This window comes from Lissotriton vulgaris, chromosome 7, assembly GCF_964263255.1.
Source record: "Lissotriton vulgaris chromosome 7, aLisVul1.2, whole genome shotgun sequence".
In the NCBI taxonomy this organism is placed as follows: domain Eukaryota; kingdom Metazoa; phylum Chordata; class Amphibia; order Caudata; family Salamandridae; genus Lissotriton; species Lissotriton vulgaris.
The window spans coordinates 502,277,843-502,300,345 of record NC_141695.1 but is presented as its reverse complement, the minus strand read 5'-3'; the positions used below and the strand labels follow the sequence as shown (position 1 = coordinate 502,300,345).

Genomic DNA, 22,503 nt, shown 5'->3' with positions numbered 1-22,503 from the left:
CTCCCCTAATGAACCCTTCTTACTCTGAATAATTGCAGACCCCCTACCGGTAGACTAACCAGCAATTCATCTCTGCTAAAGGATCTAATGGAATTTCAATAGCGGCAGGTGAAAGACAGAGCAAAGACACATAGTTGATCCCTGCCCAGGTAGTGAAGAACCCCCATGTGTTTTTTCCCTACCTAGGAGGTCAGCTCTTCCTATAGGTCAACATCAGGGTTTTGCGGATTCCCTTTTAGTGGCCTGAGGGCTCTGGGCACTTTCCAACTGTAAATGCAGAGTGAAAGTGCGTGTGCCCTTCCTACACACATTAGGGAGGTTCTTGCCTAATGTTTTTAAACATGTCTCCAACCTGCCATTGCAAGCCGGAGGGGGCACACTTGCACCTATGAGGTTTTTAAATTGTGTCAAGACTGCCATTGCCGCCCTGTGTGTGCGCAATTGCACTGATGCTCAGGTTTGCCTTTCAAAACCACTGGCAAATACTGAGCGGACATTTCACTACCACTATGGCACCCCTGGGGTAAGTCTAAATGGTTGGCGCAAGTGGTAGGTGAAACGCAGGGTAAGTACATATGTGTGTTTCCTGCCCAGGTAGTGAAGAATACACATGTGTGTTTTTACTACTTATGAGGTTTGCTCTTCCCATAGGTTAACATAGGGCAATGGTTGAGATTACTTCAAACTGCAAAAGTGGCTTATAGTAGAGCAGCCTCATAATGTTTCCTATCGTGGGATTCATCATGTCAAACATTCTCCTGTGGTAAAGAGGGATTTGTCTTTAATAGCTTAGAAATGCCACTTCTAGAAACTGCATTCCCCAGAGACAACTACAAACATTGGGCATGCAACTGGAATGCCAAACCTCTGCCATTTGAGGCATCTCTGTATAGAATGGAGTGAGAGGTTTAGACACTTGGCCTCTGGAAAGCCAAACCATAGCCCCACTATAAGACCTGCTTCCACTGCCACATGGCAGACAGGACTGAAATTTAGGGAAGACATCTGTGGTTCAAAGGGAACCCCTCTGAACCACCCCCAACTTCATAGGCACACTACAATATAACTGCTGGTGCCATACTTCGGCAGGGTAGAGATACACTTGTGGGGACGTGGGACCAAAGATCCTGGAGCTGTGTGGTGCACATTGCCAGAGGAATCTGTTGTGGAAGTTATCAAACAATTGCCCACATCCAAATGTGAAGCTTTTAAATGTAATGTGGTACTTTCCAATACACTACGTTTAGGGGCATCTTAGTTTAGCACACCCTGCCCTACTCAGCCCCCCAGGACCGAGAAACATTTGTATACAAAATGTGGGCTCTCGTTTGGAGGAAGGTATGACTGCTAAGGACATCAACTTGCTCAGAGATTTTAACTTTCCTTTATAAAACTCTGAAGACAGCGGCACGGTCACCCTAACGGAGACTCTGGAGGGTATCAGGCTGTCTCAATTAGTTACAAATCTCACCCATTGAGCAGGACATACACTAGATGGAGTGCTTTCCAATAATCCCCAAGTGGTCATGAAAGCACCGATTCCTCTAATTGGGTCTGACCACCTTGTGGTGATGTTCGACATAAAGCCTCAATTGAAAACTACTCCAGATAAATCCTTTAGTCAAGCTGTTAAATCTTGTGCTTAGAATAAAATACAGGCAGATGTTTTGAATAAAACTTTAGGGGACTCTATGCCCCACCCCATGTGATAACTTGGAAAATTCCTCTCTGACTTATACTGAATAGATTCATTCAGCTTTAGCCATTTCTGTGCCTCTTAAACTCAGTAACTCACGGAGAGGTACACCATCTGTTCCTTGGTTCACTGAGAATCTTAAAACGTCAGAAGCAAGCATGCAGAAGACAAGAGAGAAAATGGGGGAAAGAATAAAATTACACAGAAAAAGAGAAATACAAATCATGCTTAAGGAAATATAAAGCACTTATGCTTAAGGAAAAATAATTATACTTTACACAAAAAGTAACTGTGGCTAAGGATTTATACAAAGAGCTTTACTGGGTACTGTCCAACTTGGTTTCACCCCCCAAGAACATTCTGGCTAATTATAGTCAGGATTTCTGTGACACCTTGGCCAATTTCTTTAGGAATAAAGTTGTCCAAATGTTTACTAATTTTGATCAAAATTCGGCAACATACGCAGAAGGCCCAACTAAATTGAACCTACCTGAGGAGAGCCCCAAATTCACTGATTTTTTCGCAGTTATCACTACAACATGTGATTACTGTCATCAGAACTACTAAATCAGGCTCACCTATGGATCTCTGTCCTCTGCCTATCAATAACTGTTTCCCTGTCTCTGACCAATTTTTTCAATTCCATGTTGGAATAAGGATATTTTTCTACAATCTGGAAGGAGGTTTCCAAACTTCCTCTGCTCTAAAACTCAAATTCATATTCCAGTGACCCAAACCTATTTTGCGGCAACCGTTTCCAGCTAAGAGAATAGAAAAAGCCTTAAATCAGCAAGTATCCCAATTTATTTCCTACAAGCAACTGTTATATACTACCCAATTTGGGTTTAGAAGTGGTCATAGTACCGAAACTGCTCTTGTTAATGCCACTGAAGAGATTAGAGCAATAGTTGATTGCTGTGGTAGAGCAGCACTTGTACTCCTCAATTTATTGGCAGCCTTTGATGCGGGTGATCATAAGATTTTGTTCAACCGTCTCTGGGCTATTGGTTTCAAGAGGTGAGCTCTGCAACGATTGGAGTCGTTTTTTATCAGACAGAAAACATGTTGTGGCTTTAAATCTATTTGTGTCCAAGCCTTTTTGTCCGCCTTGTGGGACCCCACAGGGCTCCTCACTCAGCCCCTTTATATTTAACATTTACGTTTTACCCTTGGCCACTCTTATAAGATGTTTCGGGCAGGAACTTATCACATATGCTTATGACAGATAATTGGTTGTAGCTATGTCCTCTTCTAATAACTACATACATACAGGAGTAAGGTTTTGTGATTGTATGGCAGCCATTGACTACTGGATGAACCTAAACTATTTAAACTTAACTCAAGTAAAACAGAGGTCATCCTGTATGGAAAAAACCTATCTTTATGGCCCGTCCTGGAGGCCACAGGAATTGGGTGCCCTTCCCACACCAGTCACTAAGGTCAGAAGCATTGGGGTAGTTATGGATAATCATTTAACTTTCGACTGCAGATTAAGGCTGTCAAGTCCTAAGCTTTTGCTGGTTCCAAGGATGCTGAGAAAGATCTTCCCTTTCATCTCCTTCAATGCCCACAAAACAGTGATCACAGCATTAGTGCTAGCAAAATTAGATTACTGCAATGCCTGATTTTCTATAATGCAGCATCAAAACCTTAATAGACTAGAAAATTGTGTTGGTTCAAAGGTTTTAATGAGCCATCTCGGGAAGAAGGAGCTTTGTGAACACCAGGGGAGAGGAATTGAACCTACTTCCCCCCTCACATTCGCTTCATCCCTAACCTGGTCCAGTTCAGGAAGTCTTTGAAAACCTGCCTTTTTCACTAAGCAATTTTTTTCGGGTTCATGTTTTTTTCTCCCACAGTGCTAGTGCCTCAACACCTTTGGGAATCTGTTTGCGCTTTACAAAACCACTGTAACATGAACATTAACATTGTGCACAAAGAGGATTATTGCCATTGGAAGGGCCGGTCCACCCTTCTTGAATAGTGGATAGGCCTGGGCTGACTACCTTCTGCTGTGTTGCACCCTGAAGTGTGCTCTCCAAGGGCTTGTTGGCTTGCCCCTTGTTCTCTTGTGGAGGTCTAAAGGACATCAAAGACCTCCTGCAAGGCACCCACACCATTGGTTTGTGACACCCGGAGAGCAGTGACCTCCTAAGTCCCCATATCATCTGCTGGATCCCAAATCGTAGCACCGCATGAGTGTGAAACTAAGTATTGTGACTGGATTGCCTGGTGCATAGCCCCAAAATTACTTCCTGCATATAAGGAGTGTGGCCTCTGCATCGTGAGTCCTCAACAAGCATAAGCGTCTTGTTGGTGGTGAACAGATGCACCGGATGCAGGACCCTTCGAGGCCCGCTTCACCGATCATACTGCATATCTCTTGTGCGACATGCCGACTGCATACTCATTGCTTGTGGTGTCCGATTCACAGGTTGCAACCCTCGGAGGTGAGGGTGTACCCATAGTAGTGCCTCATTCAACTGTGTGCGGAACTGCTGAACTTGCATCTTTTTGCGTGACATGAATTGTCCGGTGCAACCCATATCAACGCACACAGACGTTGTGCCTTATTTCCAGGGAGGAACGGAATTTGCAACACTTCATTGTGTGTGACCGAAACTGTCTGCGGCGACCTGTTCAACATGCACCAGATGTAGTGCCTTATTTCCAGGTGTGTACGGAATTTGCAACTCTTCTTTGTGTGTGTGACCGGAATTATTTGGTACAACTCAGATCATTGCACATCAGACATTGTGCCTCATTTACAGGGAGGTACTAAGTTTGCGACTCTTTATTGTGTGTGACTGGAAAAGTCTGGTGCAACATGTATCAATGAGCACCAGACGTTGTGCCTCATTTCCAGGGAGGTGCAGAGGAGGAGGTTTGTGGTCCATTGTGCCCAGATTGCCTGGGTTCTACTTTAATCACTGCAAAGCAACTGCCGTCTACTCACCTGTCCCAAAAACGTTGTATTATCGGGTAGTATTGCCTGGATCGGGCCTGGTTGTCTAGGAAACGCTTCCGAGAGCGATTAAAAGCGGATCAAGAGACTGCGTGACCACCCCATATGCTTCACAGAACTGGGCTGGTGCCTGAAGGTACAGTGTGGAATACTCTGATTGCAGGACTATCGCCCTCAGCCTCCTTCTGCTCCGCATAGCATGGGTGAACTTCTGGAGTAGTGGCCAAACCTAATTTGTCGACTGCCACCTAATTTGCCCTGCTACCTACCCCCACCTTATTCCCTGGGACCCTGACTAAGTGCGACTATGAACCACGATTGGCCTAGAATCAGAGGGAAAGGATTTCTTTATCTGCAGCCCAGGGATGCAGGGTATTTGGGTTAGCTGAACGGTGGAGGAGGGCTTGGGCCACAGGGTCTGCATGTGCATTATCAACCGCATAAGGGTGCGGGGGAGTAGGATGTTTCACAAGTGTGCATTTACTAATGTAATTTTTACAAGGTTGGGCTTAGTTACTGTTAGTGATATTTCCAATTGTTATTTAGGACCACAGTAACATGATGTTCATGTAGTGTAAAATGAATGTGTGTGTTGAGTGCAGACTTTATTTACATCCACCACACGTGAAGTCTCTTTTGTGAAGCTCAGTGTATTCATTTTGTGAGAGTGCTTTGCTAATGCTTAGTTCATTGCCTTTGTGATAAGCCTGACTGCTCAGAGGCAAGCTACCCAAGGGAGAGCGCAGGTTATACAGTGAGTGTAATCACACACCCCTGATTGGAATGGTGGATTGTGCCTGGCTAGGACATTGTCTCAGCCAATCAGAATGTGCCAGTCCAACATGCTCTCAGACAGTGTCAAATAAGTCATTTGTGGTAAGTGACAAAATTGAATACAGAATAGTGAGGGAAAATCTATAAATGAGACCTTTTTGTCAACGCCACTCCCTCTGCGCAGCATACAGACCCTGTACCAAGGTTGGGATAATCTAGAATATGTTTAAAAGGGCTGGTGATTGCACAGGCTTTGCGTGTCCCGGGGGGACTTTGGTATTACAGAAAGTTCTGCAAATGCTTGTGTGGCCCCTTCTGTAATATAGATAGTGCTGGCACACATATAGCGCCATTATTAGGGGGAGTCCCCTCATTTGCATGGGGGTGTGGCCAAGTCCAAATGAGGGACATTTTTTGCCTTTGCGTCCTTACTGTATAACTGATGTGGGCGCAAAAGCTAACATGCCTTTAGAAGGTGCATTGAAAGTGGGCCACAACAAGGTGGCAGCTCTCTAAAGGGATGAAAGGGGTACCATGGACCCCCCAGACATCCCCTTGCAGGTGCGTGCAATCACTCAATGCAACCGCCTGCAAGGGGATCTCTAATCCATTTTAAAAGTGAAGGATGGGTTGCCTCCTGCATAGAGAAACACGGAGCAGCTTTAAAACATGAAGGCAGCACATTCTTTCTCATAGGGGGCACTTTCCATGTTTGCACCAGGCACACCTGCTTTACGGTTGCCCTTGACGCAAACATGGTTAGTGCGCTCTATCTGTAATACGGGCCCAGATTGCTTGCTATCTCACAAAGCCTTCTCCCAAAATACTTCCAAATCCCTGCATGAAAAATTGACTTTGACTGACTCCTGCTTGCTTCCTCTCCTTTCTTTCTTCGGTGACCCTCTTCTTACCTTCCATCCTCTGCATGCCTTCTATTTCTGATTCTAGCCTCCTCTCAGTCCCATGTTTGCTTGCCTCAATCTCTCTAATTGTAATTTTGCAATTGGCTGATACCTCATTTAATTTCCTCTTTAAAACCCTGTCCATGAAACCCAACATTACCTAACCTTCGCCAGCCTATTTATCTCACCAACCATTCACCTGAAACCACGTAGCACTAAATGAGCACATCTAACTGCTATTAATATAATCTATCAAAAGTAACCGAAGTAATGCATGCAATTTTTTTTCTTGAGAGCACGACTAATTGCAAATGCTAACAATAATGACTTGATTAACAACTAGCCATGGGCATGCTACTCGCCGTAAAGCGCTCAAACGCCTCGTCAGGGGCAGTCAGCGCTACATGAGTACGATTATTACAATTACATTCAATCTGGGAGTTAAACCCAATCTGAGCAAAGAGCAAACATTTCGTGTCAAATAAAAAATGGACAGCTGATAACCATTTATTGTTCATCATAGCTACCTGAAAATTGCCTCCTTGCGAAATCTTTCCCTAAAGTTATGCTGCTGTACATCAAAAGTGGCACATTTCCTGCGAAGCTGGGTTACTTCATTTGCCTGCAGAGGGGCCACGTGCTGCTTCACAGAGATTGCCATCTTCTTGATATTGTTCCATTTTTCTGGCAGCTCCTAGAAACAGATGTGAGATGCAAAAGTAATGATGGCTCAAGTAAAATGACAATACCAGTCTCAGCTCGCGAAAAACACAAATTCTGACGTAAGAAAACCAGGGGGAAGTGCAACGCATGATTCTGGACAAGGTCGCGTGAGGTAGCCTTTCAGATGCAGACTTTGGAGCCAAATGCGTTTACGGAGGGCACAGAGGTTTGTAGGAACCACAATGTGCAGGACTTAGCTAGTCCGGTTACATTCACAAAACTCTTCTTGGCTCCTCCACACAGTCATAACAATGACGTAGAGTTAAACACAAGGCCAAGACAATTGTTACACTCAGGCTCTATAGCAAAGTAAAACTGAAGCATCGACAGGGAGACAAAATGTGACGACTTCACTTTGTGTCATGCATTTGGGATAAGCCCACTGTCTTCACATATAATGCTTGGAACCCGAGGCCACCACCTCCATCTCATGTACCTGTTGGGAAAAGTAAATATAATTGCATTTTTTATTTGTACTCTGAAAACAAGGAACCAATGTGCATTTATGAGATGCTTCAGGCGGCAGCAGATCACCGCCCCAATTGGCTGAGCTGTATCATAAGAAGACTTATGTTCGATCCAAGGAGGAGAAAAAGAATATTAGGAAGTTCAAGAAAAGTATTACTAAAGACAAAAACAGGTGCATTTAAATTAAAAAACATTGTATTGTAGTAAACATGCGTTAGCAAAACTTAAAGATTATATGTACTAGATCTGACAAGCAGAGCAGGAAATAAAGTCCAATTGCCTATTAAAAAATATTAATTTGTTACTGTAAAAATTATATAAATATACCAGGGCCGTGTACTTTTGTGCTACAAGTGATCGTATCACAAAGAAAAGAGATAGAATGAAAAAGCAAGAAGTTAACTAGCTAAGTATAAATCACACTCTTTAATATGCCTCGGGCATTCACGGATTGCAAAAAACGGCACTAATATACAACTAGTAGTATTTCATCAAGTCTGCTCGGAGGTAACTATGGCGCCCTATTAAATGACTGCACGATTAATATTTTAAGCAACCGAGTCACAGATATTGAGAAAATATTCAAGGGGTAAAAGACACACATAGGGAAATAATCAAGTGTAAAAATAGAGGGAGTGTGATACCAGTGGCCTAAATTATGCAAATTCAAAAATGTGTAGAGAGTAAAAGACATTAGGTCTAGAGTCCTTCATTCTCCCACCCCTCCCAAAAATTTCTTATTTAGACTCAAAAATCGGTCGAGGTTTCCCCAACAATGAGCTTGGATTGGCCTTTGACGCCGACAGTCAGAATAGACGAAAGTAGGTGGCACGTCTAGAGGGAAGCAGGGACATCGTTAGGATTTTGGGGGCCCCTGTTAGGAACAGCTATGAATGTATTTATTTATTTCAGCTCTTTCATCCCTCTTTGTCCAGGTCACTGATAGTACACAGGCACACTGGTCCAAATTATAAATGTGTTAATGTCTAATATTCATGGATAGTAACGTGTTTTCAGATATTGTGACACAGCAGCAGCTCACTAATGTTACTTCAGATAATCTCTGTGACACACTCCCATTTCTCATATTTGAATTCCTATTTGAGCTTTTATTTTTTTTTTTATGGATGTTGCATGAAACATCAGCACAACATTTCTCTGCAAAATGTCTCAAATAGTCTCTCAAACATCCCACACATCAAAAATAAATTAAAGGAAAATGATATTTTAAACAATCTGTTTAAAACGTATTCCTGGCCATCAGGGCAAGACTCAGAACAGAGGTGGGTCTATCAGGGGTCCCCCTGAACGGCCAGGGCCCTGGGGCAGAGCCCAATTTTCCCATGCCATAAAAAACATCTGTGGAGGGGAGGACAGGCAATGAATGATGTGTGCCACTTGTAGCTGACTACAACACATGCTGCAACTCTATGTTCTCATTGCCATTGGTGATGACGTCATATGTAACACAATCGGCAATGTTGTTGAAAATGTAATATGTGACTTTGCACTTAGTATAGTGTGCCACCCTCAATGATGTCTAGAGTGAGGTCACATGTGGTCTAGGGTGACTAACCATCCGTAAATTTCACGGACTGCCCGTAATTTGGGCTTCTTGTCCGTAAGGGTTTCTTCAACAGACGCCTTTCGTCCGTAATTTCAGACATTGGCGTGAGCTGCCCCCTGCAAGCAGCCTGTAACTCTCACTGCAGGGCCAGCTCACCCTCCTGCTGTGATCTGTGGTGTGCAGTAGCCCCTCCCCCACCTGGCACAGACTGCTGTCAGGCCCTTTATCATTCTGTATTTTGGCCTAATTATCACGTACAGAATGATAATGGGCCTCTCTGCCCAGTGACAGCATTTCGGATCTGGTGTTTTTTTCAGTGGGGGAGAGGGGGCATGTAAGATCCGAGAAGCCTTCAGCTTTGATCTTTTTCTTCACTTTCTTTTTTTGAATATGCAAACGCAGTGTGTGTCTCTCTCACATACACAACAGATGCAGTGAGTGCAAGGTTCTCTCAACCTAAAAGAAACTTACTTTGACTTTTGCTTGTGTTGGTTGCTCTATTTACTTCTGCACTATTGTGCGACTAACTCTGTGTATGCAAAATGTACCTTTAGAAGTTTCATCCTGAATTCTGACCTTCTGTCCCGAATTTTTGTCCTGAATTTTGACCCTTCGTCCTGAATGTTTGCACCCATGCCAGTTGGTCACCCTAATGTGGTCACGCGAAAAATCCTTGAGTATTTATTTGAGGGCAGGTGATTTAGACTAAACGACTATATTATTTGCGTTTCTGACTTTAGATCATATTTAAATGTCACTTTAAGTTCATGTTTTGATTGAATCCAGAGCATATAATAATCAATGTCATATTCAGAAACAAAAGCAGACAAGATGGCTCAGTGAGTCAATGGTCACCACTATCACCTGCAGTGATAAGAATGTCACAAACTCAAACCCGGGCAAAGCAAACTCATCTTTCCAACCATCAGAGGTCGTTAAATTGATTACCATTAAGCTGAGCAACAGTAACATCTGCGATTTAGAGCACTACGAAAGGTCAGAAATAAAGTATGAAGGGCTATATTAATAATACGTATTATGATATACGGTAAAATGACATAGCGGGTGTTTGAAATCTCACCAGGAAAGTAGGCAGACCGAGTTCTCTGAAGGCCGTGGAAACTTTTCGCAGTCTCACGGCTTGCCGAGTTTCACACATTAAGCAACTGCATCTATTTATTTCACAGTTTAGAAATTACTGTTGAATCCGATTGAGAGCAAATGACCTAACTATAAGAGACACATTTTAACCAACACCAGTTTTTCCACTGTTTATTCAATTCTTTGTGAGGGGTAATCTTTTAGTTCACACGGCAGGCGCCTTCCTATGACGTCATTGACAATGACACATGAAGAAGATGATCATGTGGCCTGCAAACTCAGAGGTCCCAGGAATGGAAATAAGCTCTCCATTTTCTGGAGAGTAATTTCTTCACTTCTGCATACCGAGTGGGCCACAACTTTGATCCTCTCTTGCATGACCCAAAAGGAACTCACTTATGGGGCGTGAGAGAAATATAGGGAGCAAGCACAGAGGAGCTCGAAATATAAAGAAGAATTGCCTGGGTACCTCCTTTGCTCTTTTCCTTTCTGCTCTTTCCACCCGCTTCTTTGCCAGTCAAGTTCCCTGCCTCCACTATTGCAGCAACTTCTCACTCCGGTGCAACCTCCAGGAATGAATGGGACCAGGGCTCAAGTCCTATCAAAAGAAGTGGGGGGACTGACAATATGCAAATTACCCCATGACGTCACGTACTGAACGTGTCCCGGTGTCTGAAAATGGCCCCGGGACAGATTCAGCTTCTTTCTGCGGGGCCCAGCTTCTTGGCAGGGGGAACGGCGTCCACCCTGTGAAAAGAGTGGGGGGACGCCTTCCACCCGCGTGGACCCCCGACGCGAGCCCTGAATGGGACATCAACGTCAACCTCCTGGGCCTAGGGGCCACACTCAGTTCCAAGGATAGACAAGAGAGGGCCCATGGAGTATTTGGCCTGTCCGGATCTATCTGGGTTAGGGTTCCAGGCCAATCTAAGGTAGGCCAAGTAATTGACATATGAACATTTCATGGAAGGCTTAGCTATGAGCCTTAGTGGTCCCAGTTTTACTGCAGGTTTTTATTTTTATTTTCTATGTCAGAACTGCACACAGTTTGGTACGCTGCTAGCCGTTCCCACTAAGGTTGCTACCGCTTTATGAATCAGGCATAATAAAAGCGTAGGGTTCCCAGTGCGAGCTGGAGATATTTACCGTGGGCTGGCTGATCGGAGCAGTTTTTAGGTTTATGACATGAAGGAAAAAATCCACCAACCTCCAGCTGTTTGTAGACCTCCTCGGGCAGCTCTTGCTCATACGTCTTCAACAACTCGATGGACAGCTTCAAGGGCTCGAACATCTCATCCGTGCTGCTCTGCCTGTCCTTGACAGCCATCAGGTGGCCCATAATGTGAACCAAGCCGGCGAAATCCCCTTCTTCCACCCGTGCACTTAAACCTTTCTCGGCCACTCTTGTGAATCCTTCGAGGTCTGCCAAGCTGCGAAATACGAGAGACAATGATACACAACAAGGGAAGAGAACTAACAATCAGACGTCAACCCTCAGGCACCTTCCACGTTCAACTCCTGCAGAGGAAACCATGTGTTTACATCATTCTGTTTACAAAGCAGTCATGAAATAGGCAGTGCCAATATTGTTAGGAGCCTGCCTGCACAAGATAGCAAAAAAAAAGAAACTTGAGCACCAAAACAGGGCCATGTCCCTCCCGTTATTAATGCAAACCTGCTACAAGAGAAAGAAACAGATTAGGAGAGCAGAATTGTGAATAATGCTAGTGCAAGCCTCTCACCCGGTAGCATCCATTTCCTTTTGAAAATATCGGACACATAAACGTGTTGAGTGTACCTAGAAAACTGATTTCATCAATCTTAAATCTTGTTTGATGAAGGAGATGGACCAACCTCTTTAGCCACAGGTGTTTTGATGCGCAGAAGAACACTGTCCCTTTAGAAATTAGGATGCTACTCTCAATACAACCTTTCAGAAAGGCCCTGAAGACATGGCTCTTTGGCAAAGCTTACCCTTAGCTCTTTGGTTCCGCCTTTTCGTTTTTTTCATTTTCTTTGTAGGCGCCTTGATGCCTCCGGGCAAAGTTGCGCGTTTATACGTTTTATTTCATTCATTCATTCATTCAGAAGCAATTCATATTCCACAGCCAAAGTGCAATTTCCAGTACCACTCCAGCATACTGACCTCTGCAGGCACTGCCACTTACAGCATATGCCCTGGCACCACCCATGGCAGGGTGGACAATGGCCAGGATCCTGCTTCCTAGAGTAATGGGCAAGATCTAATTTACATGCCAAATCTTTGCCTTTACTCTTCCTGGCTTCTTCCTTCCAAACCTCCATCCCAGGCTAGTCTGTTTTTTTCTCTCGTGGGTCATGATTTTCATGATTCAAAAACTTAGGGCAATTTTGCAAAGGTTACTGGAGGGGCTGCTGCACCTCCTGCAGGCTTTCTAGCACTTATAATGAGGTTGGTTCTGCCACTGCTACTCCTTGGAACACCGCTAGAAAAAAAACAGGCTACCCGCAAGCACTCACAGGGCATTATGGGACACTCACATGTGGGAGCAGCACATTTATGATGAGACAGTTTTCCAGCTATGCTGCAGCATTCAGAGGCCTAGCACTGCATATTTTCTGTCTTCATTTCTTTTATAGTGGGGGCCCCAGTCCCACCTGGGGCACCCAGATGCCGTTATTCATGGTGAGGTCTGCAGGGGAATCCCTGATGTCCCCACAACCCAGGTCGGTTCCCTCACACCTGCACAATTCCATCATCCACTATGGGAGCCAGCCACTCTTCTTTTATCCTGCCTGCATAGAGTACAGAGATGGAGTGAGCTGCCAGATGCCCTTTGCCCCTGAGACATGGGTACGGGGGAAGGCGCTCCGTGTTGCTCCCAATTGTGTGGCCACACCAGGAGCAGAAGTTGGTGAGTGTGGCGGCACTGATAATCCTCTAGGGCAGTTCCTCACTGTACTGGGTCCAGGGACCCATGATTACTGCGCCGACCCTCAGGGACATGGGAGCCCCAGAGGGTGATCTTGTTCTCAGGGAGGGGGCCCAACGCATGCCCTTCTCTCCATGGAAGGTAAGACAAACATCCTTGTGCCGACCAGTGAGCACTGGCCCACCCCAGGAGTAAGTTAGAGATTAACAGTGGAGCCCTAGGCAGTCAGTTTTCCTTGCTAGGCATTCTAAAATGGGCAATCTTCTAAGGTGCAAAACTCGGACCATTTTGGGCCCCTGTTTTTGATGTTTGGCTCATTTTGCTCCTAGTGACAAGCTCTACCTACTAGTAGTATTTCCAGCAGGCCTCCTGGTCTCTAAAGGGGCACACTTTGTGGGGAGCTGGTTTCACTGGCACCCTGCCCTAGCCTTCTCTCCTCTGTCCTCCACAGGCCTCGTGGCCTCCTGGTCATCTCATAAAGCGTGTGGGAGGCAGTGGAGTCTGGGTCTTCCCCCAACTGGTCATAAGGAGGCCAGCACCACTAGCCTTGGAGAGATCCAGCTAGTACTGGAGATCACCTGTAGGCAAAGTCCTTAGACCATCAGGGGCATCAGGTGGCTCCACCTTTCAACGGTCCATGTTTCTGGTGTTGTCGCTCTCCAAGTCCAGGCTCTTGCTCACTGACTCTCTCTTGTGCAGGGGTTTATAAGTGTGCATGGAAAGTTTAGGATGCCAGGCACCTCTGGCTAATCCCAGGATGCCACATCACCCCTCCACCCCTGTTTATACCCTCCGGCACAGCATTCTGTGACAATCCAATATGGCATTATAAAGTTTTTTTTCTGTGAAGAGTTCCTCTGAGAGCCATAGCTCCACCCCTTACCTGACATCATTAGCAGATACCGTCAACCGGGAGCCCATCCTGTATTGGCTCCAAATGTCTGGGATTCCTCCTTTGTTCAGTGAGCCTGGGCTGCCACAACCCAGGTGCAACCTGAAAGCTAATTATCAGATGCAAATGTTCCTCCCCACCTCTTCCTTCTCAGGAACTGTAGTCAATCATTGATAATTGCTCTCTTTGTGTGGGGAATCCTTTGATCTTTCTGCTGGAGAGCAGAGTCATTACCTTAGCCAAGGAGGGGGTGTCAAGAGGCCAAGAATCTGATTATAAACTGAGCTAGAGAAACGTAACAATTCTTGACAACCCATAAGATGTACACATATGTTATTCTAATTCGGCATGCCGGCTTCACCTCAATTCAACACCTCCCTGGACTGTTTAGACCTACATCGAGAAAACTGCACTTTAAGGCAGATTTCACCTATGTGTATAATATAGTGAGGAACTACAGATTCTCTAGCAATCCCTACAGACCTATCTATGAATTCCAATACTACAATCCAGGAAGGTACCTACCCTTCCAGAGTCACTTATACACCAGGCGACCTGTGCACAATTACCAGGCTGCGCACAGCAATAATCTCACAGGCCCAGCCTACATACATATGAACACATGTGCACATATGTTCACGTGTTACCAGCCCAATGACTCTTACCCTAGCTGTGCTGTATATACACACACAGAGGCTGGACAAAATAAAGGTTAAAGTGACGTTATAATTAGGTGAACATGTCACTTTAAACAAAGTTTTGAAATTCACGCCCCACCATGCACTGTATTGTCGTCAATTATGTCATCAGTAATTTTATCAATGATGTCACAGAACATGTCATAAGTGGTGCAATATGTGAGGTCACAAGCTGTGTTGGAAACTGCCTTCTCTGCAGGGTCAGCCCCCAAATTGTTGCCTTCCCTCCTCGATCTTTTGCTAAATTTGTTTTGTTTTGGCTTTAGGACTCTGTGCACTTGACCATTGCTAACCTGTGCAAAAATGCTTGAGCGCTCTCTTTAAAACATGGTAGAATTGGGTTGTACCCAATTGGCATATTTAAATTATGTATAAGACCCTAGCAAAGTAGCACTACATGTGCCCAGGGCCTGTAAATTACATTCACTGATTGTGCCACTCACTTAAGTAGCCCAATAAACATGTCTCAGACATGTCATTGCAGAGCCTGCATGTGCAGTTTTAAACTGCCATCTCAACCTGGCAAAAAAACGTTTGCCTGTGTAAACGTTCCTTTTTAATACATAGAGGTCATCCCGAGCTACCCAGAGGGCAGAGTGTAGTGTATTTAAAAAGTTGGACATGTACTTTTAAGTTTTACTTGTCCTGGTAGGGAAGCACTCTTAAATTTGTTTTTCACTACATTGGAGTCACATTATTGAGTTTTTTTAAGTGTAATTTCCAAATGAGAAAATATAACTTGTTCAAGGTTGGCGTCTCTGGAAACTTAATGTAAACTCCTAACTTATGGTGAAGTCGGATTTTACATTCCATTCTGAAAATGCCACTTTTAGAAAGTAGGCATTTTCTTGCCTTAGACATTTGGTGCCTACAGCTTGTTTCTGGTAACATGACTAAGTGTAGTTGCAATTGGCCTTTGTGTATTCCTCCTAGACAGCCAGGTACAATGGAAGCTTAGGTGTGATTGAATAGGCCATCACTGGCAGAATGGTAGAGAAGAGCGGGTCCAGCCTCACTTGCACCTGAATCAATCAATTAATCAGGTGTCTTGTAAAGTGCGAATACTCACCTGTAAGGGTCTCAAAGTGCTAGGGGGCAGGAGGGGACTGCTGATCCATCAAAGGCACCGTGGTCCATTTGAAGAGCCAGGTCTTGAGGTCCTTCCTAAATTGAGAGAGTGAGGGTAATTGCCTGAGCTGGAGAAGCAGGGTGTTCCAGGTCTTTGCTGCGAGGTAGGAGAAGGTTCTTCCTCCAGCTGGGGTCTTGCCGATAAGTGGGACTGTGGCTGGGTTCAGTTGGGCAGAGCGGAGGTCTCTGGTGGGTACCTTGAATGTGAGTCGGTGGTTGAGGTCCACAGGTCCAGCATCATCTAGGGCTTTGTAGACAAGTGTGAGGAGCTTGAAGGTGATTCTTTTGTTGACTGCAAGACAGTGGAGGTCTCTTAGGTGGATGGTGATGTAGCTGTGGCAGGGGATGTTGAGTATGAGTCAGGCAGAGGCATTCTGATTGTTCTCCAGTTTCTTGAGGAGTTTCTCGGCAATGCTAGCGTAGAGTGCATTGCCGTAGTCAAGTTTTCTGCTGATGATGTATGTGTGTGACCGTTTTTCTGGGCTCGGTGGGGATCTACTTGAAGATCTTTCAGAGCAGGCTTAGCGTGTGGAAGTAGGATGATGAGACGGCGTTGGTCTGGCGCTTTCATGTTGAGTGATGAGTCCAGCATGATGCAGAGGTTTAGTGCATGGTCTGTGGGTGTGGGGGTGTTCCAAGTGCTGTGGGCCCCCAGGAGACATACTAGGCAGAGGGGCTGGAGCCCAGGATGAGGACTTCAGTCTTCTCCCAGTTGAGCTTGAGGCAGCTGTTCTTCATGCAGTTAGCAACAGCCTTCATCCAGTCATGGAAGTTGTTCTTGGCAACTGTGGGTTGGTTGGTGAGGGAGAGAATCAGTTGGGTGTCGTTGGCGTAGGAGACAATATTGAGTCTGTGTTTCCTGACAATGGCTGCAAACGGGAACATATAGATGTTGAAGAGAGTTGGGCTCAGGGAGGAGCCCGGAGGCACTCCATAGCTGATCTCTGTGGGTTCAGAGTGGAACAGGGTGTGTCCTGTCTCCACAAAAAGGGCTGCATACTCCCATGTAGTTAGTCTGGAGCCAGGGCAGGGAAGGCAGGGCATCTGTATATTATTTATTTATTTGTGTAATTTATATAGCGCGCAGCTACCCCAATGGGGTGTCCCGGCGCTTCTGAGTGAAAGCAGAGTGATAGTCCTGGGGGAATTAACAAAAGAGAAAAGTTTTTAGTGCCTTACGAAAGGGTAATTCTTCCTGGATCATCCTAATTGCGATCGGGAGTTTGTTCCAGAGAGTTGTGGCACAGACCTGGAAGGTTTTACCTCCAGAACGTGCTTTCCTGAATCTTGGTATGGAAAGCAGATGTTGGGAGTTGGAACGGAGGTTCCGAGAGTTACAATAAGGACGGATACTAACAGAGAGGTAAGCCGATCCCCTACCCCTAGTTGCTCGATGGGCTAAGGTCATGGCTTTGAATGCAGCTCTTTGATGGATTGGAAGCCAATGTAATGCTCTGCGATGTGGCGAAATATGGGTGCGTAGGGAAACCCCGCAGACCAGCCGAACAGCCGCATTCTGGACTGTCTGGAGCCGATGTAGGAGGCCCGCGGGCAACCCTAAATACAGGCCGTTCGCATAGTCCAGGTGAGATGTAATCAATGCCTGGACTATGGTTTTCCTGGTATCACTAGGGAGATAGGTGATGAATTTCCTAATCATCCTGATCTTGGAAAAACAAGCGGCTGAAACGGTCTGTATTTGGTTGCTAAAAGAAAGATTAGAGTCCCACTTGACCCCTAGATTTTTTACAGAGTCCTTAGGGACAGGGGGAAGGCTGAGTTCCTGTGGCCACCAGAGAGTTGAATCAAGAGGGGAGGGTTGATGGAAAAAGAGAACCTCCGTTTTCGCCGCATTCATCCGGAGGCAGTTATGGTCCATCCATTTTGAAATGTCCCGCAGACAATCCTTCAAAGGATCAAAAGTAGTTTGCGTGGCACCCTCATAGGAGAAAAGCAGCTGAATGTCATCTGCATAGGAAGTAGCTATGATGCCCGACCTTGCAATGAGTTCAGCCAGAGGAAAAAAATAAACATTGAACAATAGTGGGCTCAAAGCCGAGCCTTGAGGGACACCCCATTTCAGGGTACGGCTAACAGAGGTAAAAGGGTGAGTATAGACTGCCTGGGTGCGATTAGACAAAAAAGAGGTCAGCCACTCCAGGGCCTTCCCCTGAATACCCTTCGACCGAAGACGGTCAATCAAGATGGGGTGAGAGACAGTGTCGAATGCTGCCGACAAGTCGAGCAGCACCAGCACCGCTCTGGAACCCCCATCCAGTTTCCACCGCACAGAGTCGGCCATTTCTATAAGGGCAGACTCAGTGCTGTGGCACTTTCTAAAACCATGTTGGGATTTATGAAGTAGGCCGTGGGTTTCAAGAAAACCTGCCAGTTGTTGCTGCACTAGCTTTTCAAGGACCTTGGCAGGGGCTGGAAGCAGAGAAATGGGTCGATAGTTCACCGGCTCATTAGGATCTGTATTAGCTTTCTTTAAAATCGGGACCAGTAGGGCATGTTTCCAAGACTCCGGGAAAATTCCGGTTTTGAGCGAGTCATTCCAGATGTAGTTGAGGAAGGGATTAAGAAAAGAGGCCAATGATTTATATTGCTTGGCTGGCCAAGGGTCAAGTGGTGAGCCGGAGCGGCATCTAGACAGTTCCATCAGTGAGTGTTCCAGTGAGATTGCCTCAAAGTCTGAAAAGATGGAAGAAGGCTCGATGCAGTCAGGTAAAGGCGTATCACTCCCAAGATCATTATTCTTGGGGAAGGTGTCATAGATCTTCGCGATCTTGTCTTCAAAGAAGTCAGAGAGGCGGGAGCAAAGGGCCTGAGAGACTGGAAGACACTGTTTAAGAGCCAAGGGATCTGTGAAAGTCTTCACTGTGTTAAAAATTTCCCTGGCTGAGCCATGCGCTCTATTAATTTTCTCCTCCAGGTAACATTTATATATATTGTATATAAAAGAAGGCCCTCAGAAACCACCACTTTAGTACACCTCTGATCCTGTGGATACTCTGCCAGGAAGAAGGACTGCTATGCTTCTGAATGATTGCCACTCTGCTGGACTCCTGCTTTGCTGTGCTGACCTGATACCTGCGGTACAAAAGGGGGGTGGTGATGGACGGAGCATCTGAATCAATCAAACACTCACACCCAGTCAAATGATCTGGGTTTAATCCATCACCGTTCTTTAGCCCACTCTGCCACCCCAGTTCAGACATGGCTATATGCAAATCAGTCTGACCCTGTGCCCCATGGGAACAGTCCAGCCCGAACTGCCAAGCCATGTCTTCCTTGGACCGGAAACAAGCTTCCGGGGACCGGTTTCAGGCATTCCAGCCGTCTTCAGCCCGGCTTGCTTGAATCCAGGTACAAAGTGAGCAAGGGACTCACGTCTGAGTATACCCTGCCACACTTATGGTGGCCAAAAGCGGTACAAAAGGGGGGTGGTGATGGACGGAGCATCTGAATCAATCAAACACTCACACCCAGTCTAATGATCTGGGTTTAATCCATCACCGTTCTTTAGCCCACTCTGCCACCCCAGTTCAGACATGGCTATATGCAAATCAGTCTGACCCTGTGCCCCATGGGAACAGTCCAGCCCGAACTACCAAGCCATGTCTTCCCTGGACCGGAAACAATCTTCCGAGGACCGGTTTCTGGCATTCCAGCCGTCTTCAGCCCGGCTTGCCTGAATCCAGTGGCAAAGTCAGCAAGGGACTCACGTCTGAGTATACCCTGCCACACTTATGGTGGCCAAAAGCGGTACAAAAGGGTGGTGGTGATGGACGGAGCATCTGAATCAATCAAACACTCACACCCAGTCAAATGATCTGGGTTTAATCCATCACCGTTCTTTAGCCCACTCTGCCCCCCCAGTTCAGACATGGCTATATGTACTGGGGTGAATGTATGACATTGTTCTACATTCTGTCCATCAACTGTGTTTTTTGCAATTTTCACCCCGAGTGTGCTGGGTATACTCAGACGTGAGTCCCAGGCTCTCCTCACCACTGGAGTCAAGCTATCCAGGCTGATGAAGGCTGATAGCCAGAAACCGGTCCTTGGATGCTTGATTCCGGTCTGGGAAAGACATGGCTTGGTAGTTCGGACTGGACTGTTCCCATGAGGCACAGGGTCAGAGCTGATTTGCATATAGCCAGTGTCTAACCCAGGGTGGTGTGGAGTGCAAAAAAACGATGGATTTAGGCCCAGATCCTTGTACTGGGGTGAATGTATGACATTGTTCTACATTCTGTCCATCAACTGTGTTTTTGGCAATTTTCACCCCGAGTGTGCTGGGTATACTCAGACGTGAGTCCTAGGCTCTCCACACCACTGGAGTCCAGCTATCCAGGCTGATGAAGGCTGATAGCCAGAAACCGGTCCTTGGATGCTTGATTCCGGTCTGGGAAAGACATGGCTTGGTAGTTCGGACTGGACTGTTCCCATGAGGCACAGGGTCAGAGCTGATTTGCATATAGCCAGTGTCTAACCCAGGGTGGTGTGGAGTGCAAAAAAACGATGGATTTAGGCCCAGATCCTTGTACTGGGGTGAATGTATGACATTGTTCTACATTCTGTCCATCAACTGTGTTTTTTGCAATTTTCGACCTGATACCTGCAGCCCTCTTGCCTGGGTGATAAAGACTGGACTACATCTTTTGAACCCAGACCCCAGACTGACTCAAAGGACTAGATGGCTGGCCTCCTGATCTGAAGCCTCAGGGTAATAACATCCTTCCAACAACCTTGTGAAAGCACCTGGACTCCACCATTTGTGAGTCTACCCAGCCAAGTGGTGCCACCCCAGTCATGAACCGTTGGAAGTGGGCCTAAGGTGCTTGCCAGTGGAACCGATACATGTTCTCTGCTGAGCAGAGCATCACTGAGCAGAACCAATGCATCTCCTAAGATGAGCGATGCATCCCTGAGCAGAACTGAAGCATCACAGCTTCTGTGTGGATTGGACCCATCGCAAAGACCAGCGGCACCCCCGCAGTGTTCAGAACAGATGAATCGCCAATGGGGGGAGCTCGTATCTCTCGTGGACAGCAACCTCGATGATGCTGGACTCAGCATCGTAACGCCGCTGCTCCTCAGAACCAACGCATCGCCAGCTGTGCGCCGCATCCTCAATGTCGGGACTTCGCATCGCAAAATCCCATTGGTGGTATCCTCAATAATGATGCAATAGTACCTCACACTGCTTTATGGAGCTATTGTGACCTACAACGAAAAAATTAAATAGCTTCAGTTTTACTGATTGGATTATTGTCATTTTGATCTCAAATGGGTCATGAGAAGCAGGGAAGCGTCAGGGAAGAATTCCAATGTATCGCGAGGAGCATGCCAGGTGTCGCGAACTGGAACTGCTGTAGCACGAACATCCTGAGGTTTTTTGCTAGCGGTCAAGTCAGTGCCTCGTGAGGACACTCCCCGCTACCTATTGCTGCTGTGGCATAAAGGTTCAGGTTGATGGAACTTTGTGTTGGTGGGCTGTGTGAGTGACAAGGTTTCACAGCCAACATGTCCGTTCACAATCGCAAAGAGCCCAAAATATTCATGTCCGCCTCTCTTAGGCCACACGAAGGGTCCAGGGCCTGGGAGGCATCACTTGGGGATCAGGAGCTTTCTCCGGATGGATTTGGGCACTGGTGCGGGTGGTTGTGAGCCTGTTATATCCCTGTGGCTTTGAACAGGAAGCCAGCAGACTAGCCCTTGGAGTCACTATGGGAGTCCTGGGTTCAGGTGCAGGTCCAATCTCTCTGACTCAGCCAGGAAGGCAGCAAGATAGCAATCCAGCAAGGCTGCAGTCTAGCGAGGCAGCACTCTAGCAGAGTGGCAGTCTTTTCAGCAGCAAAGCAGTCCTTCTTCCTGGCAGAGTATCCACAGGTCCAGAAGTGTACCAAAGAGTTGATGTGTGAGATCCAGTATTTATACCCAGTTGTGCCTTTGAAGTGGGGAGAAGCTTCTAGAGGCATGCCTTTGAAGTGCATGTGAGCCGTGCCTTCCTGGCCTTGGCTCCAGATTAACTACAGGGGGTATGCAGCCATTTGTGTGGAGGCAATATGCAGCCTATTCAAGTGTAAGTGGGGTTGGGCCAAGATTCTCCCACTCATCCTGCCAGTCGTGGCCCATCCATGCACACCTAATCTTCATATTGTGTGTGGCTTACTAGGAGGAATACACAAAGCCCAGATGTCACCTACACCTGGTTATGTGACCAGAGACAGGCTGTAGGCACCAAATGGCTAAGGCAGGACAGCGCCAACTTTCTAAAAGTGGCATTTTCAAAACTATAATTGAAATCCAACGTACCATAAACTAGGATTGTTCATTACAATTCCAAAGGCACCAAACATGAAATGGTTGCCTGCTCCTATTTGGAAATTACAGCTTATTAAATAAAATATGGTAACTCCAATGTTATCATATGGGAGAGATACACCTTGCGCTAGTAACAAAATAACTTAAGAGCTTTTCACTAACAGGACATGTAACACTTAAAAAGTACATGTCCTACTATTTAAATAGACTGTGCCATGCCCTCTGGGCTGTCCAGGGTCTACCTTAGGGGTGACTTAAATGTATTAAAAAGGAAAGTTTGGCATGTCCAAAGGTTTGTTTTGTCAGGTCAAAATGGCAGGTTAAAACTGCACACACAGGCTGCA

General features: G+C 46.1%; 1 protein-coding gene across 1 annotated transcript in view; it reads right to left on the bottom strand.

Annotated features, from left to right (window-relative positions):
* Positions 1-22,503, bottom strand: part of DNAH9 (dynein axonemal heavy chain 9) — a 1,435,662-nt gene that overhangs the window by 1,061,488 nt on the left and 351,671 nt on the right. The window contains exons 18-19 of the mRNA XM_086930591.1: positions 11,404-11,626; positions 6,865-7,031 (exon numbers count right to left, since the gene is read on the bottom strand). Of these exons, the coding sequence (XP_086786717.1) occupies positions 6,865-7,031; positions 11,404-11,626 (390 nt within the window). The remainder of the gene's footprint in view (positions 1-6,864; positions 7,032-11,403; positions 11,627-22,503) is intronic.